Source organism: Polyodon spathula, chromosome 2 (assembly GCF_017654505.1).
Source record: "Polyodon spathula isolate WHYD16114869_AA chromosome 2, ASM1765450v1, whole genome shotgun sequence".
In the NCBI taxonomy this organism is placed as follows: domain Eukaryota; kingdom Metazoa; phylum Chordata; class Actinopteri; order Acipenseriformes; family Polyodontidae; genus Polyodon; species Polyodon spathula.
Window position 1 is genome coordinate 4,818,563 of NC_054535.1, and position 27,708 is coordinate 4,846,270.

Genomic DNA, 27,708 nt, shown 5'->3' on the forward strand with positions numbered 1-27,708 from the left:
GATTCTAAGCAAAGCTTTAAATCTCATATTAAACAAATTACTGAAAAAGTGTCTTTTTGTCACCTGAGAAACATCATTTCTTTCTTGTCTAATGCTGAGAAAGTAATTCGTGCCTTTAATTTAATCTAGATTGGATTACTGCAATGCTATTTTCTGGTCTTAAAAATCATGCTCTGTCACATCTGCAGCTTGTGCAGAATGCAGCTGCTAGGGTTCTAACTGAAACAAAGGAAAGGGCACATATTACTCCTGTGTTAGCGTCACTGCACTGGCTTCCAGTTCATTACAGGATGGATTTAAAAATTCTATTACTAATATTTAAAGCACTTAATGGCCAGGCACCACACTATTTAATTGAGATGTTAACTCCATATCAACCTGTGCGTACATTGAGGTCAGCTGACAGAGACTTACTTTCTGTTCCGAGGGTAAAGCGCAAAAGGAAAGGAGAGGCTGCTTTTTGTTTTAATGCTCCTAGACTGTGGAACTCACTGCCCATCTCTGTCGGAGATGCACCCTCAACAGCAATTTTTAAAACAAGACTTGACACATTTTTACAACACAGCAGTTTTTAATTTAATGTACTTTTAATGTGTTTTGTTTCTGCTGCCTCTAATGGATCTAATGAATATTTTCTTTTAGTCTGTATTACATAGGTTTTTTTAAAATTATTTTTGTACTAATAATTATTTATTAAATTCTCTCCTTTAGTATACATGTTTATTTTCTATGTATTTTAAATGAATTTTTTTTAAAGAGCTTTGAGCTGCTTTTAGCATGAAAGGCTCTATATCAATAAAGTTTATTATTATTATTATTATTATTATTATTATTTATTATTATTATTATTATTATTATTATATGTTTCCGACACGGATTTAGACTGCATTAGTGTACAAGAAAAGGGCTCAGTGTAATGCAATGTTGTTGACTCAAGGCTGTCATCAAGTGCAGTGTGGGAAACGATGAAAGTAAAACATAATACTTTGTTATATAGGCAAAAAAAAAAGTTAAGTACAAATGAAAAGATGTTATGGTGAGGTTGTGACAGCTGTGTTCAATTCTGGTGACATACTGCAAAAAGGACATAATCACAGGGCTAAAAGGGCTATAAACTATGAAGACAGATCGAGGGAACTACATTTACTGAGTGGACACAGTCTACCAGGCAGAGTTCTGGGATCAAACTGCACCCTCCCTCTTTTACCTTGACATTATTATATCACAAATGATCATACTTAGTTATCAAGTATTTGTTGGCCTAAATTTACTCAAACCTTAAAAGAAAATGTGTTAGAAAAAAAACACTTAACATACAAAGAGGTGTGCGTGATGTTTATAATTCTTCAGTTATGTCTTACTATTCCTTATCTTCTTATGCCCACTAACAGCTAGATCCTATTTTTATTGATAAATATTTCAAGTGATATGTTTAACAGTGACCTCTGTAGTATGAACTTACCACTGCTGCTTGTCTGTGTATATAGTAAATCCCCAGCTGCATAAAAGAGTAGGAAAAAAGGATTTTAATACGGGGGTCACCAGGGGCTCCCGAAGTCTCTCCCGTCATTTTTAAAAAGAAACAATCACCCTCAGCTGCCTTAGACTTACATCTCTTGTATAACAGCATGTACATCTTGTGTACACTACCCAGGCAAAACTTTACAATACCACAAAGCAGAGTATACTGTGCACCTTGCATGTCTAATGTTCAATCTGTTCATGACAAAATTCTCCTAAAGCAATAAAATGATGTGCGTTATATTCCAAGATTTACTGTGCTTAAAATAACCAGTTTGGAATAATACAGCAGATATAAAAAAGGAATTTGTGGGGTTTTAATATTCATCTTCATCTGTAAGGAATAAAACTTGTTCTCTGACCATAGGTCCACACTGTTGTATATAAACTGAAATTAGTTTATATACCTGGAAACCTCTACCATATTTTATCAAAACACATTTTTAATGTCTAGAAAATAATGTAATTCTTGCAAATAACATTGCTGACTACACTGTAGTCAGTACTCTCTATGTTGTAGAAAAACATCCCGTGAACAAACAGAGGTTAAAATAGATTGCACAGTTTTACACTGCAGTCAGTACTTTCGACGTTGTAATGAACACCCTGTGAACAGACTGAGGTTAACATAGTTCACTAGATAATAACACACAAGGGATCATTTTTTCAGAGATTGAAAAACTTATCTTGAAATCTCTAGACCCCTGAGGATCAACCAATATATTCTATCAGCATGTGTGTCTCTCTCTCTCTCTCTCTCTCTCTCTCTCTCTCTCTCTCTCTCTCTCTCTCTCTCTCTATATATATATATATAGAGAGAGAGAGAGAGAGAGAGAGAGAGAGAGAGAGATATATGGCAAGACAACCATTAACTACTCAAGATGCGTGTGTATTCAAAACATGTATTAGTGTTACTGTATGCACAGCAAGGGAAATTAACACAAGATCTGTCCCATAGCAACTGCAGGTGTCATCATCCGCATTTGATACCAGTCAACACGGCTTAAAACTAGATCTGCCCAAGAACTCTCAGACGAAAGAGAAGCGTGACGTAACTGTACTTTATACAGTCAGACCGCAAGAGGGAAACAGCTGTACATGTATTGTGATGCTCTGCATAATTAAAAAATGCTGAAATAATAATAAAAACAAGCAAGCAAAGGGCTTTATTTTATACAACAATTATTATTAATATTATTATTATTATTATTATTAGCAGTTTTTAATTACACAGTGCAACACAACATATACAGTTGTTTCACTTTTTATTTGTTAGCTGTCATTGTAAAGTAAAGGCTAGTGAAATCAATGGTCTTATCAGTATTACCTCCGATTTCACAGTAATCCGAGTTGATTTATGTCCGATTTTACTTGTGTCCAACAGTGCTTCCGCCGACCTAGCTGACTGTGAAACATCAGCATCTTTGTGTTTGTTTACTGTATGGTGACTTTACAACTTAACATTAGTTACCATGTTGGAGGCTTCAGTCTTTTCTTAAGGCCCAGGTAAAATTTGAAGGACTTCACAGAGATCTCCTTTTCAGGTCTGGTGCTCTGAAAAATATTAAAAGGAATATATCGAGTCATACCTTGAAATTAAAATAGAAAAGTTGCATTGTCAGTGTAATTGATTAAATGCATTTGGAAACTTTAACTGACCAGAATACTGACTACTGTAAATTGCACATGTGCTCTCCCATTAAATGTTTTTTTTTAAAAGAATGTATTGAAAACGTATCTTATGCTTACTCTTCAGATTTGTAAATTGATACTTTATTGTCAGGAATTAAATATAAATAATATACAGTTAGAACGTTTTATACGTTCTTATCCTCTTTTGTAGTTGGGTTTTTTTCCCTGCTGTTTTATCATACTTGCATTCACTATGGTTTACCGTGCATTTTCCATATTGCGTTATTCTGAAATTGATGCCAACAACTGTGCCAAGCTTCAGCTTTATCACCTGATTAACAAATTCCAGCCCATATTCAAAGAGATATGTATTCTTGCAGATAAACTGTTTTCACATGACCTATAATCTTCACACACAGCTTAAAAAAAAGCCCTGATCTAGTACAAAAATTAAAACTGCCCTGGGGATGAAATTAAATGAAAACATACTGTATGCATTATTTGAAACAGAGCACCTACTAGCATTAGTAGGTCATAATTGACAAAATAACAACTATCAAAATAACCTACATTGCTATGCCCACAATTAGATTCTGCAACATATATCCCAGGACTGAACTGCACCACTACAAAAAACATACCTGAACCTCTCATTAAGCAAAGTGAGAGAACTGATTATTTTAATTTGCTTATTGATATACAAGTAATACAAGTAGTAACAAGTGTGGTCTCTGGGCTTCAATGAAGGGGTAACTTGCTTGTCAATGCAGTTAGTGCAGAAATTGAATTTATAATGCAATACATCTATAATTCAAAACAATCAAATCGAAAATAATAAGGTAAAACTTCAAAAGAAACTCAAGGGTCCACAAACATTTTTGAATATATTTTTTTTAATAAAATGTTGAAATTCAAAATTGATTGACTAAAATATATATTTAAAAAAGGTGGGAGAATGCACTCAGCCTCAATGCAAGCATTTTAAAAGGAAACGCTTTTTTCACTCACTTTTATATCTCTGTACTGCAACAGCTTTTCATCTCGTAAAATAAAATAACGATCCTGGAATTTATTTCCAGACAATAGCTTAGATGGTCCTTCCTTGAATTTCATGTATCCACCTTTAACAATCCTCTTGGTGTTTCCTGATCAAAAGAAAAGATGCATTAGTCACATGCTATAAGTTATTAATATGCTGAATGTCTTTTTATCTAACCAAAACTAGGACATCTGTTCACTTAAAAAAAAAAAAAAAAAAAAAAAAAAAACTTCCACTTATGATATAGATATTATATATATATATATATATATATATATATATAGATATATATAATATATATAAACATGAAACACACAGGGAATAAAGAACATATCAAGTGAACGCAAATGTACCTTAAATCTTATGTAGTCTAATAATCTGATATCTTATAGAAGTTGCAGTAAGGGGTGGTATGGTTAGGGCTTTTTTAATGTTATGATTGATGAATGACCAAATACAGCAGAAATTGCCTAAAAGACACCTGTTTATTACATACATTTCCTTACTTTACAAAATAAGCCCAATTGTGCAGCTCCAGATCTGCAGTGACAGCTCTGGGACAAAATGTGGCACTCCAGGTCTCCAGGTTTGTACCTGTGGCTGGACCAAGGGGACAACAGTGTGGGGTCTGAAGATTTATCAATGGATAAAGAGATGGTAGAGGGAGAAGGGGCAACGGCCTCGCATTTATCAAAACTTAAAGCTGAATAAGTCCAGGGATACCATCAAAGAGTGTGGTGTGAGAGGTTTGGAGTAGAAGGTAGAAAACAACAAATAAACTACCATTCCAGGAAGGTCTAGATAACAGCTGAACATAGTGCTTGGATGTAACTGAGGAACCAATGGAGGAGGGCTGAAGAAGGATGTAAGGTGACTGGAAAAAACAGCATAATAATACGAAGATCAACAGTGCTACCAATATCAGCAGTAGCTGGTACAACATTCCTCCATTCAGTGCAACCAACAGGAAACGTTATTACAACTAAGATCTGCTTGGAACAATTGGAGGCTACTAGAGAGGAGAAGGACATTGTCCTGTGGTCAGTCTCAGCACTCTCCTGGTGGAACCAACAATGTCATGGGAGAATTTAGTGGATGAGGCATACAAGAGGAAGAAACCCTGGTATGCTGAGTTAACCGCGGTGGTGGAAATGTGAGGCAGAGCATCCGGGTTCATCCAGTAGAGGCAGGCTGCTGGGGATTCGTCATAACCTCTATGACATAGCTTCTTGACAACTTTTTGATTCAGTGGACAGGAATTGCAGCATATAGTGAAGGCTCTATCTGAGCAGGCAGAGAGAAGAAGCCAAAAGCTCTGGTTGAGGGGGGAAGCAGCTGATTGGTGACCTCAAAACATAGGTGACTGATGAGGTTAACATGAAAGAAAAGGAAGGGGTGGCTAAGGCATGTGATGAAGGAAGTGAACATCAATGAAAAGGAATGGATGGCTAAGGTAATTAAACCTGGGACCAGCATTGCTGCCATTGTGTGTGCCAGTGCAGCAGGGAGGCTACAAATAGGCTGATCCCTGGAGCCAGCATTACACTTCAACCATCAACACCAGGCCAATAGGAAATCCACGTTGCCTGGTGGAGGAAAAGCAGCGACAGCTCATACATTACAGCAAAGCTACATCTTGGTTGGTCCCCATCACCAGTATCTCCTTTTATCTTGGCAAAAACATAGTCCAATATTATCATTAAATAGATAACAGCTACTCTCATGTAATAAACAGAAAAAACTTCATTGACACAAAACAGGAAATATCTGATCTTTTCAATGAAAAGCACTGCCTTATTTAACACCACAATCTGCAGAATCTTGAGCACTTCTCACATAAGTGCTATTTATGTAGCTTAAAACCATTATGCTATTGTTAAAATTTAAATACTAATTTGCAACACACACTGTACAGTGTTTTTTCTCTTGCTCATGTGCTAGCTGTATTTCAATATAATTTAAAGTAATACTTAATTCCCTCTGAATTTGCATAGTTAACAATTATAACCCCATGAAATATATTGTTAATAATAATGTATTATTGCAATTCTGCAAGCATGGATATTTAGTATTTTTAATAAAATCTCCAGAATATTTTACCTTTGGGACTGTGAGAAAGATGGAATTTCTGTAATAAAAGCAATGTGAAAATGACCACTTCTGGTGCACTTGGCTGTACATTGGTAATTTCATCCCCCTGAAACAGTGAGCTTGTTAAATATATTTCAGTGAAAATCTCTCAGAACCTAGTGTGCCTCATTACACAATTCCACCGTGCTCAGCCAGATATGCTAGTGGTAATTAAACATTGCAAATATCGAATGTGCAGAATTAGTATGCATGCTGAGGCATTATGTTATTTCCTATATTATGGTCTTAAAGGAACGTAACTTTTTTTTTTCTCACTCTGAATTAAAAAGTACTGGATTAGAGAACAATCCAGAATCCCACCCCTTAAAATTAGATGTGAACTACACACTTCCCTTTAAAATGTGCTGACATTTCATATAGTGTATCTGAGCCTGTTCTAGGATGCATAAAGCAACAACACAGCAACAAATTGCCACTTAGCATTTACCCTTTCCAGAAGGCGTGCAATGAATAAACTGTCACAGTTTTGCAGGTAACGCATTGACAGTAAAATCACACTTCATTTATTTACATGACTTTCTTTTTTATTCCTATATTTAATGTGGAATGGAGATAATGAATGGGCTAATACTGTTTGAGTGGGTGGGTTCTGAGCTGGATTTGGAAAACAAGACAGAGCTAAAGGAAACAGCATACCTAACAACAGAAACATCAATCACCCTGTATGCCTACATTAGCAGTACTTACAAGCCGTGGGAAACTTTGAGACGTGAAACTGAAGCATACCTTACTAACAAAAGGGGGTTACTATTTAATATATCTGAAGATCTAGAAATTAAAAGCAAGGCCATCTTTCTAAACGAGTCATAAACACTAGAAAAATTATGGTATGGCAAATTATTTACACTAGCTATGAACACTTCACTGCTGAATATGTAACCTCCCTGGGCACTGCAGGCTCGGCAGCCCTAGGCGTTGCGGGACAGGGCAGGAGCAGTTCCATGGGATGCGACGGCAGGAGCTGACCCTTGGGAGGTAGCTTCAGCTCCTCTGGTGGTGGAGGCGGGAGCAGCGGGTAGACTCGCTCTCGTGGTGGAGGCGGGAGCGGCGGGTAGACTCGCTCTCGTGGTGGAGGCGGGATCGGCGGGTAGACTCGCTCTCGTGGTGGAGGCGGGATCGGCGGGTAGACTCGCTCTCGTGGTGGAGGCGGGATCGGCGGGTAGACTCGCTCTCGTGGTGGAGGCGGGATCGGCGGGTAGACTCGCTCTCGTGGTGGAGGCGGGAGCGGCGGGTAGACTCGCTCTCGTGGTGGAGGCGGGATCGGCGGGTAGACTCGCTCTCGTGGTGGAGGCGGGAGCGGCGGGTAGACTCGCTCTCGTGGTGGAGGCGGGATCGGCGGGTAGACTCGCTCTCGTGGTGGAGGCGGGAGCGGCGGGTAGACTCGCTCTCGTGGTGGAGGCGGGATCGGCGGGTAGACTCGCTCTCGTGGTGGAGGCGGGAGCGGCGGGTAGACTCGCTCTCGTGGTGGAGGCGGGAGCGGCGGGTAGACTCGCTCTCGTGGTGGAGGTGGGAGCGGTGGGTAGACTTGCTCTCGTGGTGAGAGACTAAAAAGACCCCCCTTTTTTTCTATGTGTGAACATGTCAATTATATTATCAAATGTATTTTTGACAGAAATTAATGTTTTAATAATCAGGTTTACTAAAAACATAATTGTACTCACTGGAACTGGATCCCTGATATTTGTATACAGTTTGTCGGTTCCAAAGCAGGAACTGGGTACCCAATTTCAAAGGAACCGGTTCACATATCTCTATTGCTAGTCATAGCATGGCAAAAGCATTTTATGTATGTAGCTACATGTTGATTACACCAGTGATGGGTTTAATTATTTTTGTTTTAGGAATCGTGAATTATTTCTCGGTAATTCTCTGAACTAGTGGAATTAAATTTATAATTGATGTTAATTAAACGGCATTGTTAATCGGCAATAATTCTCAACTTTTTTTATTTTCTGTGGCAACGGGGCAATGATTAAGTTGAGCTGATCCTAAGGGGGTGTCGTTAAGAAAATGGTTGAGAAACACTGATCAAAAGAATAACAATACAAAATAATACATAATACAGTTTTCATTGATGAAACTACTGCTTCCAGACCAATCTGTGAAACAAGTCTTTCATGTTCAAACTGTGTATTATGATAAATTCAATCTCCACAAAAATGGGCAATAATATCCTAAGACCACCACCATGGGTCATACAAGCCCTGTAGCTACCAACTTTAATGCATACTGGTTCAAGAACAGCACATTGCATAGTAAATACAGTAAGGTAAGATGTCAATCCTATCCCAAAATAAATAAATTAAATCAAATGGTTTAATCTTTATTACAACTAACAATGAAAAATATACCTTGGAGCGGTGGATCTACATTGGCCACCTTAAAGTTTTTGATAATTAAAAATGCAGAGCCAGGTTCTTCGAGAGAGCTCCACTCAAGGACTTGCTCCAGGACCTTCGTTTTGTAGTGTAATGGACGTTCTACGTAAATCAGGAATAAGAACAAAGATCCATTAGACAGCGGGCATGAACTGAAAATCAGATGGGCCATTCAAAAGAAAAGCAGTAGATGCATTAAGAACACAAAGAAAGAAGAAATGTAATTACTGTACAATGCAACTAGGAAAAGTAGGTATTTAAAGGCATCCACTTAACAGAAGCATTTATAATCGTCTAAATTACAGTGCTATGGTTTCCACTGCCTTGAATTACAGCTTATTCAAAAATCCACAAGAAAATGACCCATCTATAAATAATCATTTCCCTTTCAAATTTTGCTTATGCGCTTCAGATTTGCAATTATCATTTACAAAATGTGCACCCAATTATAAAATATACTCATATGCAAAATAGACCATTACGCACCAAACCATCTTATTTCAATAAACACCCACATGAATTATCATTTGTTTTCAATATAACCCTAATGAATAAAGTGCATTGTTGTCATTTAGGAATAATGTACACTTTAAAGCTATTTGTCTGTATATAAAGTAATGTAGAAAAAGGTAAACTTGTGGTTTATAAAGCAAGTGTTATAGCTCAGCAGAATTAGAATTCAGAATGATTCCAATTGGTACATTGGTTGCAAAAAATATTTCTTCAATAGCACAGTGTGAACAATGTGAGCGAGTTTCTAAAACACCACATTTCTTCAGTGTACAGTTTTATTAAATAAAGTAAAAAAATGCTAATGTTAACTTTGTTGCAACCTATGTGTATACCAATAAAAGCAATAACACATTCTGAATGGAAATTCAAGTAAACTGGTTGCATTGTATAGCATTAAAACGCTCTAACCGAGCTCCCCATTCTCAATAGCTTCAAATGTGGTCCACACATCATTCTGGTCAGGAACGATTTTCTTCATCTCCAGCACACAGTCAGCCAACTCTTCTGCTTTCATGGTTGGAGAAACCTGCAAATCATGGCACACTTTAAGCATCAGAAAAAAATTAAATAAATACTTTTCTGGTTTAGAAATGCTAAAATGCGTACAACTACAATGCATTTTATTCTATAATAGTGTATCCAAATTGATCTAAAACAGGTGGATCTACATACCACCACAGCAGAAACATGTGAAACTCCAGCAAGGGTCATGTTTAGTTATTTCAAGGACATCTGTGTTTGGATTAGCCACAGTATACATCAAATGAATAGACCCCACTGCCAAGCCTACATGTGATTGCAATAAATGTGTCCTTTAGTTAATAGAAAATATGTATGTTTTGTTAACTAATGTCCCAAGCACGGTACACCATCTACTGGTGTAACAAAATATTCATGATTCACTGAAAATACCACTACTTTGGTGCAATTCATGTTTCACTAAGGGCCAGAGTCAGTCATCCCACTTGTATGTTGAATAGACTAATGTTCATTTTACAAAACTAATAAGAGACAACTCATATGAAGGTAGAAACCTTTTCAAAACAGAAATAAAATAATCTACCATTTGAAAATATGACAAGATTCGAGGGAGGATCTGGTTAGCAAAAATCTAAAATGTATTTCTGCTTTTTAATATAGGGATTACATACACATTCAGTTTTGAGATTGACATACAGATTTATTCTTCAAATTACAAAGAAAAGAAAAAGAAATGGTAGATAGAACAGATAATAGTTTAAAATACTGTCAAATAAATTATTTGTATCAAGCATATACTACAAAGCTGTGCCTATAAGTTATGTTCTCCTTGAGGTCAAAATGAGAGAAACAGAAGTGACAAACACCAAACTATAACTAATCCAAGAGTTTTCAAAAAATTAATCTCTATCTACCACAGTAGTGTGAAGGATTTCCGTATAATCTCCACTGAAATCATAATCTTTACCCAGCCAAACCAGCAAGGGATTGACGCAATGCTTTCTGTAAATTCCACTCTGCTTGCCTCTTTTGAAAAGATGAGATTACACTATTTTGGTAAAGATCATAGCAAGAAATATTATAGTTTCAGTTAGTAGGAGCCTTGATTTTCAGTCAGTTTTTAGTTTGAGTATAATTTGAAGTAAAACGCTTGAGAATCTCCCCATCATGTTGAAATTATGAACCCACAAAAACAAATCCACTGCTCCTGTTTTAGGCTCTGTTTATGACTATTGTATTCAGATACTTACTTTGATATTAAGACAGTGCTCAGTATCCTTTCTCTCAAGGTAAACCTCAATGATGATGTCTCCTGCCTGTGAATACTACAAACAAAGTTGATTTTAATGATTTGCATCTGGTTTCATGAGATACATTATCATTGTACATGAAGTATTTCCCCTACTTTTAAAGCACTTGTTTTTCTTTCAATACATTTAATGTTTGCTTGAGTGTCACAAACAGGTTATCTAAAAATTGCCCATTGATAACCCACAGCATGGCTGCTGTTTGCAGCGATTTCTGGTCACTTTGTATATTCGTTATGTTTCTCAGAAGTATCCACAGCTATTTTCTTGGCAGCCAAACAAACTGGTCCTCATAGATTTTGTTAATGTTGCTGTGGGTTTTACTGGGTTGGCATAGCAACCAGTTATGTGCCGCTGCATTTTCAGCCAGCATCCCCCCTTTCCTGTTCTTTAGTAACAGGTCCAGCTCTCAACCCTACAGGATTCTGGATGTGTTGCACTAGAATGTTGTGGCTTTGAACGCACCTAGGCTGTTGGCCCAAGTAGCCTTCTCTCTTAATAAGGGTCCATGCACATTTTGTATTACCAAAGTGGATTGTGTACATACTCAAGAGTAATTCCCTTTAACACATTTTAAGTTGTTAGGTATTAAATAACTTCACGCTAATCTTGTTAATAACACAACACAAAACAACATAGTCTGTCGTTTGCACTTGTCTACACAATCACTGAGCACCAGTCAATACAAATCTGACAGTGTGAATTAATAAACAGCTATGCCCAAAAGTTTTGCATCACCTACAATTTTAGGATTGAAAAACACACACACACACACACACACACACACACACACATATAAACAACAACTACATGAACATAATTTAGATATTTTATTTAACATCAAGTAATCAAAGAAACTACAAATTAAACCATAAAAGTCTACCAGAAGCCATAACAGTAGTACAGTATTTCATGTTAGATTTCCATTTTTCCATTTTTGTCAGTTTTTCATTAATCTATGGAAACTACATAAAAGCAAGTAATTCAACATGTTAACATAACATTATTCAATAGGTTTCATTTTATGAAGCAATTCACAAGTCAAAGAGAATGGTAAAGTTAAATTTGACCAGAGAAGTTTCCATTATATATGAAAATATGAAATGAGCCTCTCAATAAAATATTAGCGGTTTAACTAGTAATGCCATTGTATTTACAAGAGAATGTAAGTTCCCTCGCGGTAATGTCTTAATACTTATACAAGCAGCGATACTTGTCACTTACCAAAGTATCTTTCAATTTGGTTATAAAACTGTTCTCTATTTCCATCTGCTTAACTTGATATTCATTAACCTGTGTGGTACAAAAAAAAAAAAAAAAAACAGCATATGCATATTGAAATACCCTGAACTTAGTTCTGGATTCGAACTGACCAAAAATACTTGTAAGAGTAAGTAGCGGGGTTCTGAAAAATATAGCGTTACACGTGTTGCTACAACTGTTTAAATAACTTAGCTGTATTTTTTTTTCATTGATAACATCCTGACAACTTTTTACACATATAACTTTAAACTCTGTTTCAAAGATGTTTTAAAATGTCTGCTTTAGTGCATGGATAGTGCAAGGATATTTGCTCACATTGCCAAACAAGTAACACAGCAATAATGATCCATGATGTGGTACATAACAGAAAAGCCAGAGCACTTGTAATGTTTTTTATTTATTATTTATTTATTTGTTTGTTTATTTATTATCAAGCAGTGACTGTCTTCAAACCCCAGTGCACTACAGCAGACATTTTGAAGAGCTTTGAAACAGACTTGTGAGCTGCATTGCCCCACCTTCACTATATATATTCACTATATATTAGATAAATATGGGACTACATACGTAAACCTGCCTAACATGGACCAAGGCAATATATGATATGACCTTAGTGCTATGATAATGTAAAAGGCCTAAATATGTTTCTGATGACTTCTGTGTCTGCTAAGATGCAGCACTCTCTATAAGCTATACACAGTAAGCCACGTCATGTGTATCTATACTGCAAGCCAAGCAACAAGGCTATGTTTACACATGTAAGAAATATGGTTTCTTAGAGAAAAGAATAACCCTTGCAGAGCAGCTCAACCAATACTAGTTTGTGATCTGCATTAGAAAGTGCTTACCAAGACTGTGCTAACATAAGTCAACCTAGGAAAGAGGAACTCTAAACTGTTAAATGAAGCACGTCTCCTTTGTAAATGTACATTACAGGGTAGTGTGCTGGGCACACAGTAAAACTATGCACACATTGTAACAACGAAAGTTTCTGCAACTTGGCCATTTGGTAGCAAAGTGATAATACAACCACCACAGGCAATTTATTGCAATATAGGGTATGACACAAGTCTACAGACCTGTAACATTAGAAGCAAAAAATACAAATTGGCTTAAAAATAAATTCTAGAAAAGTCCTTTGCTTATAATTAACTGCACTTAGAAGAAACAAAATATGTTTATTGCCTAAGGCAAACAATTATAGCTTTGTTCAACCATGCAGATCAATTCAGGAATACTTTTGCCTTTGGAAGAACATTTCAGTTTTATCACTGCTTGTACATATTTATGACTATAAAAAAAGTGTCAAAAGTCAAAATAATGTGCGTTTTAAAATTTGCATGATGTGCCATGCAACAAAAGTAATTGAATACGGACAATAAAACATAAGTAATCTCAAATGTTTACTCACATCAAACAATTCTGCATAATTGTTTATAAGGTCTTCAATGACAGTGACTTCTTGGCTAGTCTGTCCTTCAGTTTGGAATAAACAGGATGAAAATACCAGAGCTAATTTGTGTGTACACATTTGATTCATATTTGAACATTTCTGCACCCTGGATAAAGAAATAAAAGGAAACATTTAAATTAATATCAAACCCTTGTATCACACTGTGAGAATATAATATATATATATATATATATATATATATATATATATACACACACACACACACACACACACACACACACACACACATATATAATATATATATATAATATATATTATATGTGGTAGTATAATATATATATATATATGTATCGCCCATATCGTTATGAATTATATAATATATATATATTATGTGTGTGTACACACATACACATGAATTAGTCAGTCAGCAACAATATTTAGTAGGAAGGGTACACAATAATGTCAATAAATTAATTTTAGCAGTTACACTGAAAACAATTCGTTAGTTTTCCCCTTTTTGGAACCTCAATTTTACTTATTTGTCAAATGACCCAAATTAGCCCCAGCCACATTAAATCTAGTCATTTAAATTTCTCACTGTAAAAATAAGCCATGCACAAAAAACACACAACACAGTATTACTATAAGAACCACAGGAATGTTTTTAATGAGGCAGTAAACCTCTTTAATTTCTGCTTTGCTGCAAACAAATATGTACAGTAACAGTTTTCCAAGAAATGTTCACACTTGTGAAGACCGTTTCAGCCTCTTGCAATTATTTATCTGTAGATAGTGTTGTATGGGATAGTATACTATCCTTTAATACTTTCAACACTGCAGGCCTGTGAAGCAGTAAATAACTCAAATCAAAATGACACACTGTGCAGCTTAGGAAAAATAACAGACACAACAGTCTCGTTAACTGGGTCTGTCCCTGCAGCTTAAGATTTTAAAATGTGTATTGACAACAATACAACTAAAACTAAGCATTGAATGAGTTCGTAATCCTGGAATTACATGCAATACAGAATGGAATTGTTTACAGCAGTGTTTGTTATACATTTTACCTGTACAGGTGACCTATCAAAGCTGATAGAGTTGCCCTGTTGACTCGAGGCAAGGTTCTGATAAAGGTTGTGTACTTTTCAATTCTGCCTTTCTTGTTTTCTACATCTATAACAAAAAGACTGAAAATTAGTTTTAAAAAACAAAGAAATAAATCACAGTAGAAAAAAGAAGACCATAAAATGATATAGGCCTTGTTTTTTTGATTGCCGAGTTGCCTTTATAGAGACAAAGACCCCCAAACTAATTATATTTCATATTTATACTGAAGGAAATGTAACAGGACTGCCACCGTTACTGTCAATTTAATTATTTAACTTTTTGTTTATTTGTTTTAAGAAAGTGTAGGCTTAATCTATTTTCTTAGTAATTTCCCACTAAGCAGCACACATCATGGTTTCTAACTAACTTTACAGATTATTTAAAGAATCATCACACCATCATTGTATTAAACCTTTTCTAGATTTTGTCATCGCATTATACTTTTTCTAGATTTCGGAAATGTGTGCTCCAATCGTGGAACACTTGGAGGGGGTAGGCCGGTGCCAGTTTGGTTTGATTAACATTGTGCCATGGGTCAAAATGTGTCAAATTCCAAGTGAAACGGCACAGAGCTGCATCAGTGTTTCCCCATGGTTGCCAAAAGTATATTAGCAATTTCACTCTGAATAATCTAAAAACAAGTTCATCTTTTTATACTGTACATTTATGAATATAAATTAGAATGTAGTTGATATAACCAGAGAAATCTCAGCAGCTGGCCAAACTCGCTGCGTAGGATTTAATTCCAAGAATGGTACTTGTCTTATAATCATTATAGTGGTTACAGCCTTTTTTCAACTTAACATATTACAGTGAAGATACAGATACTAATGGTGGCATGACAGTGAGAAAGGGCAACGCATAAAACACATATTAAAAGAGCATAGTTCAAAAAATAAACTTCAATGGTATTAGAGGTAGAGACAGTCTATTGGCACAACTTCTGCACAGCACATTAACAAATACATCTTTTGCTGAGAGGGAATATTAAGGGAAACATTTAACAAACAATTACATTTACCCATTCTCAGAGATAGAAAAAAGCTAGGAAGACAAATGATCCTGTTGCATATGTTGTATACCTGGATAGCCACTATAAGGTAAGTAAATTCAGAACGTTTCTGTATTTTAAAATCTTACAAAGTTGTTATTAACAACCTTTTAATGCAGTGCACATTTAATTTATAGTGCAATTCCTTTGATACTATCTTAGAAGTTTGTTGTAAATTCATGTCAAAATAAAAACAAAAGACAGACTCAAGTGGATTTTTTTTAGGAATAATAGCGCTACTATCATTGTGTTCTATCTTTTTCTTGTACCCCATTTTTTCAGGAAATTGTAAATATAGATTTGAAGCAATTGTGCACAAGTTGAGCATTCTCTTCTTGTGTTGTTTGTTTCAACAGTTTCAGAATATGTGTAAGGACTGGAATCATTTACAAAGTAAAACAAAAACAAAAAAAAAGGTTACAGTATTTAAAATTGGATCATGGGGCTATTGAATAATGACATATTATAGATCTTAGCTTTTAGTAACATAAAAGAGACTACCTAATACAGATATCCAGTATGGATAAAGCTCTTTAGTGAGCAGAGCATCGTCCATCTCGAAAAGGAAACACTTCAGAACATCAGTCACATCCTCCAGTTGATGTTGACCAGCTCTTAGTTTAACATTCCTTGCATCCTTCCTAAATTTTTCCAGAAGCTGCGCAACCAGTGCTGGGTTCCCATTCTTCTGATAAATACCTTCGTAGCACAGACCTTAAATGACAAGGAAGTGTCATTAAAATCCTAATGAGTGAAGTTTGGCAGTTATGATAATTTCCTGCAGCAATAACAGTATATACTTTTACATTTTTAAATGGGCTCGTTGAAGCTTTTCTGAAAATACTCACCGTACTGAGTAACGAATGCTATGCAGCTGTCCACGATGATAGGAGTGTCATTTTTGCTGAGTTGCTGATCTGGCAATGCATTGCTATCTGTACCTGCTGCCTTCTGGATTGCAGAATACCAGACCATGAAATCCAGCTTTGTATTGCCATGGATGTACAATGTTCTGTGAAGCAGAAATTTCATAAAATAAGCCAAACAAAAGGTCAAACAGTTAAGTGATGAATGGGAACTATATAAACAAAATAAAAACACGTACTGTCCGTCCATTAAGCATGTTAAGAAAAAAAAAGTATGGGGAAAAAAAAAAAAAAAATCTAAACTGATATGTAAAACCATCACCTGCTAGCTATCACAGTGCTTTAGTACATATTTCAGCTGTGCACTTACGAGAGATGTCATGTAAAATGCAGAGACACTGACAACAAGTCATAGGAAAAGCAGCAACTGGCTACTGAAAAGGAGACAAAGTCCTGAGAAGGAGCTTCTGGGAGAGTTAAAGAACTGTATTTATTTAGTCTATACCATAAAAGATCAAAAAATCATTTTTTGATTCATGCCAAAGCTGCCCGATTCCAGTCTTGCTGAAGCACCCCCAGATCATCACCGATCTTCCACCACATTTCACAGTGGGTGCGAGACATTGTGGCTTGTAAAGCTGAAAATTGGACTCATCTGGGGGTGCTTCAGCAAGGCTGGTATCGGGCAGATTTGTCTTTGTGAAGGGCGCATGAATCAAGCCAAGTACAAGGCTGTCCTGGAAGAAAACTTGCTTCCTTCTGCTCTGACAATGTTCCCCAATTCTGAGGACTGGTTTTTCCAGCAGGACAATGCTCCATGCCACACAGCCAGGTCAATCAAGTGTGGATGGAGGACCACCAGATCAAGACCCTGTCATGGCCAGCCCAATCTCCAGACCTGAACCCCACTGAAAACCTCTGGAATGTGATCAAGAGGAAGACGGATGGTCACAAGCCATCAAACAAAGCCGAGCTGCTTGAATTTTTGCTCCAGGAGTGGCATAAAGTCACCCAACATCAATGTGAAAGACTGGTGGAGAGCATGCCAAGACGCATGAAAGCTGTGCTTGAAAATCAGGGTTATTCCACCAAATATTGATTTCTGAACTCTTTCTAAGTTAAAACATTAGTATTGTGTTGTTTAAAAATGAATCTGAACTTATTTTCTTTGCATTATTCGAGGTCTTACAACACTGCATCTTTGTTGTTATTTTGACCAGTTGTCATTTTCTGCAAATAAATGCCCTAAATGACAATATTTTTATTTGGAATTTGGGAGAAATGTTGTCAGTAGTTTATAGAATAAAACAAAAATGTTCATTTTACCCAAACACATACCTATAAATAGTAAAACCAGAGAAACTGATAATTTTGCAGTGGTCTCTTAATTTTTTCCAGAGCTATATATATATATATATATATATGTTACACTCAGAGTCAGGATTCTGGCACTCGCCCACAAAAATAACCATTTCTCAATTTGCGCATTTACAAATTATCAAAAAAGAACAAAATTAAGTCAATAAGAGATATGTATGTTACACTCAGTCAGGATTCGGTCAATCACCGATATAAATAACCATTTATCAAAGAAAGAAATGAAAGGTCATTTCAGTCTTTGAGCAAATAATTTTGCTCAAATTGTGACATGGCAAATATCAAACAATCAAAGAACTAAACGGAACAATTCAATTCTAAACAGAACAATTCTAAATGCCACAGCAGCAAGCCTTGCAAAAAACTAGAGGTACGCGATCATACCGATATATACCAGTATTTTTTATTTAACTGATTCAGGGAAAAGCCTACTGGAAAATAATCAATTCCCTCGAGAACCTGTAATGCGAACAGTGCGAACACAAAAGAATACATGCAGAAGCACACTGAGATTTTGAGCTGCTTAAATTCTGCAAAGCAAAGTCACATGTGTGGAATAATTTCCTAATAAAAGGAAAATCTAAAGATAATGGCTGCATAGATTCAGACATTGTGTTATGTTGTTTATGCAAGGTTGAAGTAAAATATGCTGGCAGTACCGCCAACCTTGCATACAGTGGTGTAGTCCTACATCTTAAAAGTACCGGAATGCCAATTAAAACATTGATTTTTCTAAAACTGAATATACGAATTCATGGTTTATTTGTACATTGAACTTGAGGTAACATTTAATAGGTAATGCATGCTGTGTTTTCCAGACAATTTGGGTTATTTTGAAAGCAAATGTTGTCTTTGATGATTTGGTTATTTTTATCATACATAAATGCATTTTATCATGCATTTTGATTACGAGGTCATCTCTAGCACCATGATGTTCACATCCTCCCCTCCCCCATATTTTCTGGAGCTCTGCATCCACTAAAATAATGAATTACACAAACACTCAGTTATTTTTTTATTCATCATCAATTTAAGAACTGTATCAGTGCAGTTAACATTTTTTTACATTTATTTTAAAAGACTATCTGCTGAGAGTTCTGGACAATGTAATTTTACACTATGTTCTGAATATCTTGTTTTCTCTGGACCTACCGCATCTGATCTCATCAGATGAAACTAAGTTGTGAGAAAAAAAACAAGCAAAACAGATAAATAGTTTACAACATTACTTACCTTTTTTATTATTATTATTTTAAATACATGTGTAGCACTTATTTAAGCTTGTGTAATAAATATTAAATCTTAAAAGCAAGGTCAGTTGTTTCTTCCAAACCCCGGGTCCCTGCACTGATTGATATATGAAGCAGCTTTAAACCTGTGTTTAGAGCCAGTTACAGGATGCACTTTTGAAAAACATGTTTAATATAAAAAGAAAACAAATATATTATTTATAATAAAAATGTAAAATAGCTTTCAAACCAGCACTGTTTTTCTATTTTTCCAATTGGGAGCACATGTACGTACTTCAGAGGAAACAACAAAAAATAGTTACTGGGCATTTCATATGAGAGTGTAATTTGTCATTGTGGCAAAGTGCCCCGCCCCTGGGCTATTTATTTGTGTTATATGTTACGTGTTGTGTGTTAATTTTGGTGTAAAGTCATTGGTACATGGGATATAAATGGGTCTTTGGAACAAGAGTTGTTTAAAATGTATATCTGTATTTAGGCACGAGGATTGCACAGCAATTCACGTGCAGGTAAAATGTAATAATATGTGAGCACAGAGAATTGCCCTTTTATTAATTCACGTGCAGTTGTACCAAGACTCCAATTGAATGATTGATTAACAATCGAGTCTCGGTACAGCTGCATAAAAGCTGCATGTTTTCACTCACTCAGGGTTGTATGCTCGATGAGTGGAGAACAGGTGTGGAGAAGGAGAGTAAACAAAGTAAAATAATGTAGTTAGAACTGTTTTGACTCACTGTGTTTGTTTGTCTGTTAGTCCACTGTTTGATTAGTGCTAGTCCTTTTTGTTTCATCTCTTTGTTTTGGCTCCAGTGCCGTGCCCTGTGTTTTGTTTGTCTTGCAACCTTTTATTTTCTGTTTATTGATTAAACTGCGGAACAGCGCAATTCACATTTCACCTGGCAGTACTGAGTGTTTCTTCCGGGTCTGATGTCACCACACACGCCATCCTGTTAGTCATCTTGCATTCAAATACTTTAAATTCCATAAAAATGACAAAAAGCACAGCTTGGTGGAAATATTACCATCAGTATTGTAATATATTGCAATACAGTTCCTCAATCCCAATACCCACCCCTACAAAAAACTAATGAAAATACAGCTATTTGTATTTCTAAATCTAAATTGTGATATATTTAAATGAGCTCTCATTGTGGTTCCTTTATATGTATCTAATTTGAGTGAACTGCTTTAATTTAACTGACTGTGTCACAAAGCCGGATATAGTGGGTGACATCTGACCAGAGACAGGGACCAACACAGAACAGACAGAGATGTGGAGTTTGGTGAAGCTGAGCGCTTGCTTGCACTCAGCATTTAATAATTAAACAGACAGAAAATAAAAGAAAGACAAACAAAACACAGGACACGGCACTGGCGGCCAAAACAAAGAGACAAACAAAATGGACTATATAGACAAACACGGCGAGATATTATTACGATTACTATTATTACCACTACCTGCGTCTCCGATCCCGTTCTCCACTCACCGAACACACAACCCTGAGTGAGTGAAAACATGCTGCTTTTATGCAGCTGTACCGAGACCCGACTGCTAATCAATCATTCAATTGGAGTCTCGGAACAACTGCACATGAATTTATTTAGTGCAATTCCCCGTGTTCACATATTATTACATTTTACCCGCACGTGAAGTGCTGTGCAATCCTCGTGCCTAAATACAAATATACATTTTAAACACTCGTAACCCATATTATATACTGTGTACCAACTACAATACACCAACATTAACACCATACATACAACATATAACACTAAAATATGCACGTGGGCAGGGCACACTGTCACAGACTGTTATTATCTAAACAATCAAAACAGTGTTTTAAAATGAGGCTCAGTAGCCCAGTGGAGCTCTCAATATGGTTTCTTTTGAAAATGTTAATTTACCAAAGTTGTCATCATCTAAAATAAACACATTTAAGAAAATTTTCTTGTTGTCAAAAAGCAGTCTCTGTCTTTATTCCACAGGCATGGTGCTGTCTGGTGCTGACTGGATCTGCAAAACCTGTTTTCAAAAAAGTGGTAGTTCATCCCTTCCTATGATTCATGAGAATATTAGATGTTTAATAATAATAATAATAATAATAATAATAATAATAATAATAATAATAATAATAATAATAATAATAATATTTTATTTTGCTTAAACAGTGATTAGACTATCGTAGACTGACATTTGATTTTGCAGTTTAAATACTGCGTACACAGTAGTCTTATAATATGAACAAAACAATCCATTTTTAATTGTGTTAGTTTTTTCCTCCTAAAACTGTATTTCCTCAACAGCAAGGTGAAAACGTTACGAACGTTATTTTGAACTTGTCTGAAGTTTAATGTTTGAGGTCACCATCTTCCCAAATTGCTTATCATGACCTCCTTGCAAATGAGGCCACGGTCTCAATGGGTTAACCAATAACATGTAGTTCATGAATATAATACTGATTTGAGAAGTGCAATAAGAAGTTTACATCAAGTACGGGAATATTATACTGACTGCACATTCATTCAATAAAAAACATTTTTTATTAAAGTTTTTATTTCACTTGTTGCCCATTTTTAACACCCCGGAATTACTTGCTATTCGCAGATAGACCAGCATCTTCAAAATCTGTTTGGGAACTGCATTTGCTCAAAGCACATTTTGCAATTTGATTATATCGCTTTACTTAAAAGACCGAAAAAGCTGTCTGTTCTTTTCTGTTTCGTTCTTTGCTTGTTTGGCATTTGCCGTGTCGCAATTTGAGCAAATTTCATTTCTTTCTTTGATAAATGGTTATTTTAATCGTGTATTGACCGAATCCTGACTGAGTGTAACATACATATCTCTTGTTGACTTTTACAAAATCATTTGATACCTTTAAATGTGTTTGTTAAACAGCAGAAGTAATTGTTACATTTACCTTCCACTTTCAACCAATAACAAAACGTCAGTCCTTTCACCACCTTCAAGTTGTGTGCTAACAGCTGTGAACAAACAAAAAGTAACAGTGAACAACATACAAATACAAAGCAGTGTTAAAAAAAACACATACTGTTTACTGGTACACATGTAGAACTGTTATAATAACATTCAGACCACATAAAAAATGACACAGTGTAGTTAAAAACGTGGATGCTTCAGGGGCTGTGATTGATTATCAAAAGCATTTACGCTGTTCTGCTGAGAGATTGATGGCTAACGTGTGGTCAGAGGTTAAGAGAAAATAGGTAGGCTGAAAGAAAAACTGGTATAAGCACAGGGGGCTGGTCATACATTTAAACCCTTCAAGTTGAAAAAAGGATTATGATAGCAAATTGGACTCTATAGAGTTTTGACCAGTTACAAAAGATAGAGTATTACTGAATGCAGCAAAGCATGTCAGTTATCTTAGAATATTGTGATGCAAGTGTCTTTGAAAGGATACTACTGAGGGCAAAACACACATGAAGAATAGTCATAGTTAGAATCTGTGCGTCTTGCATGTAAACATTACACATTTCTTATAGTTGAAGGCTGTACTACACTATTTCAAGTGTTGCCTTATTAAATGTAATCAGAAACCATTGTTAATTCAACACTGTATTTTGGACAAGAAAAACATTTGGAAAAAATAAATAAATAAAACCCACACAATAGGTCAAGCATGCTTCCAGTGCATGAAAAGCAACATATGTGTGTGTGTGTGTGTGTGTGTGTGTGTGTGTGTGTAATTATGGTAAAAGTCAGAATCTGGTAAATCTTAAGTTTTATCAGTAACTGTCAACATTTGCCAAGTAAGGCGGTAAATGTCTGGCATTATGAAGAAACATATTGCTTTCAGACGTTTACTGAAAACATATTGGTAAAGGCACTTAGTTATTCCTGAGATTTACCAGTAAAGTATTAAAGTTAAGTATTATCATATTTATTTGTGATTTCTGGCATTTACCAGTGAGATTTGCCAATATTCAGACTTTTACCGTGACATACATACTTCACTAAATGTATTTTTGGAAAACATAAATAACTGCACTATATATGATTTGCCTGATCTTCAACAGGGCTGAGAGATTATTCCAATTAGTTATTGTCTTGCACAACCTAATTCTTGTTCTAGGTACCACATTATTAAAATCACTTCTGCCCCAGATAGATGTCAAATATTTAAATGCGAAAGAAATGAAATTGTTGAGGCAATTGCATATGTATTTTAGTGGTTTCATGCAACTGAAGCATACCTTCATTTAAGTCAGCAAGTAAAATGAAAATATATGAACCCTAAAGTAATTTAGTACTGCACTAATTTTCTATGTTTTTCCCACAGAATAAAATTTTGTAATTCATTAAAATGTTAACAATACTGCCTAACGTTCCAGGCCATGGCACTGCAGCCAAAACAAAAAAGAAAACCTTACTGAGTTCTTGAAGTCTTTTTAACTGCAATGATTCCACCCCTGCGCTGTGTAGCTCATCACAGAAATACAAGCAGGCTTTGTCTAAAGCAAACCATCCGACTCCCCACTGATATATATTACTGCCTTCCTTGTAGTAGAGTCGTCCAATCAATTCATAATCTTTCTCTGACAGGTTTTCAACCGCTGAGGGAATGAAATGCTAAAAAGCAAAAAACATATGACTCACACAAAAACATAACTACATTGAATGAAAAAACTATTACCAGGCTCACAGAGATATATACTAATACCAAATAATAATGTTTTAGGTTACTATGTCATGAATTAACCAATTCTGAAATACTGTAAAAATGCAACTACAGTTTTACTAGTTAGCTTTTGAGCTATACAATTATTACTGTATAAACTGTATTTGATACTCATGAACCTTAGTCTTTTCTAGACTTCAGTTTAACTGGTAGTCTTACAGTGACATGCTAGTATGCTAATAATTGATCTCTTGAACTGAACAGAAAGGTTATCTTTGGATCAATGGCTCTCTGTGTTAAGTTTATTTTTTTATTTGAAGGACTGATGTTTTCCTTGGGAATTTCATTAGTGTTATTACCTTGGCTATTGCCTGTGCCCAGTCGCTCTGAGATCCTGTGGTCTGGGCTCCGAACAGGAAGGCACGCTCAGACAGTAGATATATCTCAAAGGTAAAGACAGCCCTAAAGCAAGAGGGAAAAGAAGCAATAAAACCGACGATATGAACATGCCTGAGGCATAAGCTCTTAACGCCTCTATAGGGACAGTCCATCTATGCATTCATTCATTCTACAGTATAGTCTAACTATTAATATGATGAATGACTTTTTCTTCTCTATGCTTCTGCAACCAACTCATATGCTCATAGCATGGATGAAATTGCTGGATTCACAGTGGAATTAATTAGAATGGTGGTACATGTCTTAGAGCTTAAAATAGTAAAAAACATGAAAAAGTAAGCGCAAATTAAAAACAATGTTATACGAAGGATTCTAAATACAGATAAGGTATTCTGACTACATTTGTATTGGTATGCAAAAACATACATATACATGAAGGCTGTCCCACAGAATTGCATCTGAAAGGGTAAAATGTCTGTCTGTAACCTAATGGCATGAGCAGAACAGCTTGTTAAAATAACTCCCACAGGGAATGCGTCTGTTTAATCCCTCGGCACACTCAGGACACCTTGTTGTGTTAAAACATACACAAACATTAGAAGGAGCACCAGTGAAATCACAAACTGCTCTAATGCTACCAGTTGCTCTAGTGATCCTCATAATAATGAGTGGTTCTTATCCCGTACCCTGGCTTAAGTTTAGGTTTGAGAACGGCTCTGACCTGGGTCTTCTACTCTGAGCCATGCAGTAAAGCAAGCAGATATCTCAGTGGTGAAATACAAGCCACACCCCAATTACCACAGCATCATACACCGGTAGCTTTCCAGATACAGAATGACACTAATTCAAATGTCAAGACACATGAAACAAACAATGGGAGCTTCTGTGAATACAAAAAAAAAAACCTCTATGGGCCTTTATGCAAGGAGTATGACATACCGTATATATGTAATATTTGCATAAATTAAGTAAAGGATTTGTATCATTGATATGACCCAGAGGACAAAACAATGTGGCAGTGAAATCTAGCATTTAGCATCTACCGTTTATACAAATAGGAAATCACTACTTCAAACACTGTCTGAGATAGCAGGATTCGACATTGTGGCTTTTCATTTTTCTTCAACCTTGTTATAAAAACGGAATACAGTTGCATCAAATAAAAATCCCAAAGCATGAGGTTTTTGAAAGACACCTGATCTAAATATTCCTGCCACCTTCGAACACAGCTCACAGTGAGATGTATTGATACAGTGGCTCTTAAAAGTATTCACTCCCCTTGGACTTTTCCACATTTTATTGTGCTAAAACATGGAATCAAAATTGATTTAATTAGGAGTTTTTGCCACTGATCAACACAAAAAAAGTCCAGAATGTCAAAGTGAAAAATTAATTAATAAATTAATTCTAAATTAATTACAAATACAAAACAGAAAATAATTGATTGCATAAGTAGTCACCCCCTTGAATCAATACTTAGTAGAGGCACCTCTGGCAGCAATTACAGCCATGAGTCTATTTGGATAAGTCTCTAGTAGCTTTGCACATCTGGACACTGCAATTTTTGCCCATTCTTCTTTGCAAAATTGCTCAAGCTCCATCAAGTTGGATGGGGACCTTTGGTGAACAGCAATTTTCAACTCTTTCCACATATTCTCAACTGGGTTTAGGTCAGGGCTTTGACTGGGCCACTCTAGGACATTGACGTTTTTGCTTTTAAGCTACTCCAGTGTGGCTTTGGCTGTATGTTTGGGGTCATTGTCCTGCTGGAAGATGATTCTTCTCCCAAGTACCACGTCTCTTGCAGACTTCAGCAGATTTTCCTCCAGGATTTCTCTGTACTTTGCTGCATCCATTTTGCCTTCTATCCCCATAGCATGATGCTGCCACCACCATGCTTCCCGGTAGGGATGGTGTTCCCAGGATGATGTGCGGTGTTAGCCTTGCGCCAAACACAGCGTTTAGCATTGAGGCCAAAAAGCTCTATTTTGGTCTCATGAGAGCATAGAATCTTCTTCCACTTGATCTCAGAGTCTCCCACATGCATTCTGGCAAACTCTAGCTGAGATCTGATGTGAGTTTTTTTCAACAATGGCTTCTTTTTCCCCACTCTCCCATAAAGGCCAGTTTTGTGAAGCACCGGGGCTATTGTTGCCGTATGCACAGTGTCTCCCAGCTCAGCCGTGGAAGACTGTAACTCATAGGTTGCCATAGGCTTCTTGGTGGCCTCCCTGACTAGTGCCCTTCTCGCCCAGATACACAGTTTCTGAGGACGGCCTGTTCTAGACATATTCACAGTTGTGCCATATTCTCTCCATTTCTTAATAACTTTACTGTGCTCCGGGGGATATTCAATGCCTTGGAAATGTTCTTATATCCTACCCCTGATTGGTGCTTATGAAGAACCTTATTCCGGGTTTGCTTTGAATGTTCCTTCGTCTTCATGATGTAGTTTTTGTTAGGAAATGTACTTACCAACTGTGGGACCTCCCCGAGACAGGTGCATTTAACCAGAAATCATGTGAAACACCTTAATTGCACACAGGTGGACTCCAACTAATTGTGTGACTTCTAAAGACAATTGGTTGCACCAGAGCTTATTTAGGTGTGTCATAGCAAAGGGGATGAATACGTATGCATCAATTATTTTTTGTTTTATATTTGTAATTAATTTAGAACAATTTGTAGATTTTATTTTTCACTTTGACATTATGGACTTTTTTGTGTTGATCAGTGGCAAAAACTCCTAATTAAATCCATTTGGAAAACAAAAAAAATGTGGAAAAGTCAAAAGGGGGATGAATACTTTTAACAGCCATTGTAGATTGACAAGTTTCCAGAACACTGGAAATATAAAGTAAACTTACTGGTTTAACAAAGGGGTTAAGATTTTTGTGAGAAAAAAAAAAGTAATGTTTGAATATGTTGAATTGATGTTTTATGTAGTTACGTAGCTTTTAATTAGTGCGGAATAAAACAGTGTAATAAAACATCAATTGTAACTATTAAACTTGGTATTGACTTCTGTGTTACCAAAACAATAAGAAGATTGAAACTAGAAAAAAGGAAGGAGCTATGTGCCAACATGAAAAGGCAAGCAGAATGGGAAACAATGTGTGAAACAAAAAATATGGTGTAGGTATTAGCCAAAACTTTCTTTAAGTGTAAGAGTTAAAATCTCACATTTCAGAATTAGGTCTTCAGATATGTGACCAAGAGATAATACGGGTCAGCCCACTAACTATAGAATAAATAAAAAATGTGCCATTGCAGCAATTTCAGGTCACAGGAGGAAATGCAGGGTATTGCACCATTAG

At 36.0% G+C, this 27,708-nt stretch overlaps 1 protein-coding gene across 1 annotated transcript in view; it reads right to left on the minus strand.

The window, feature by feature from the left end:
- The window catches only part of arap2 (ArfGAP with RhoGAP domain, ankyrin repeat and PH domain 2), a 141,261-nt gene that overhangs the window by 21,221 nt on the left and 92,332 nt on the right, over positions 1-27,708 (minus strand). The window contains exons 17-30 of the mRNA XM_041274532.1: positions 24,352-24,454; positions 23,745-23,943; positions 22,271-22,334; positions 16,705-16,868; positions 16,358-16,570; positions 14,766-14,871; positions 13,696-13,843; positions 12,246-12,314; positions 10,965-11,039; positions 9,643-9,760; positions 8,695-8,823; positions 4,162-4,298; positions 2,993-3,075; positions 1,463-1,498 (exon numbers count right to left, since the gene is read on the minus strand). Coding sequence (XP_041130466.1) covers positions 1,463-1,498; positions 2,993-3,075; positions 4,162-4,298; positions 8,695-8,823; positions 9,643-9,760; positions 10,965-11,039; positions 12,246-12,314; positions 13,696-13,843; positions 14,766-14,871; positions 16,358-16,570; positions 16,705-16,868; positions 22,271-22,334; positions 23,745-23,943; positions 24,352-24,454 — 1,644 coding nt within the window. The remainder of the gene's footprint in view (positions 1-1,462; positions 1,499-2,992; positions 3,076-4,161; positions 4,299-8,694; positions 8,824-9,642; positions 9,761-10,964; positions 11,040-12,245; positions 12,315-13,695; positions 13,844-14,765; positions 14,872-16,357; positions 16,571-16,704; positions 16,869-22,270; positions 22,335-23,744; positions 23,944-24,351; positions 24,455-27,708) is intronic.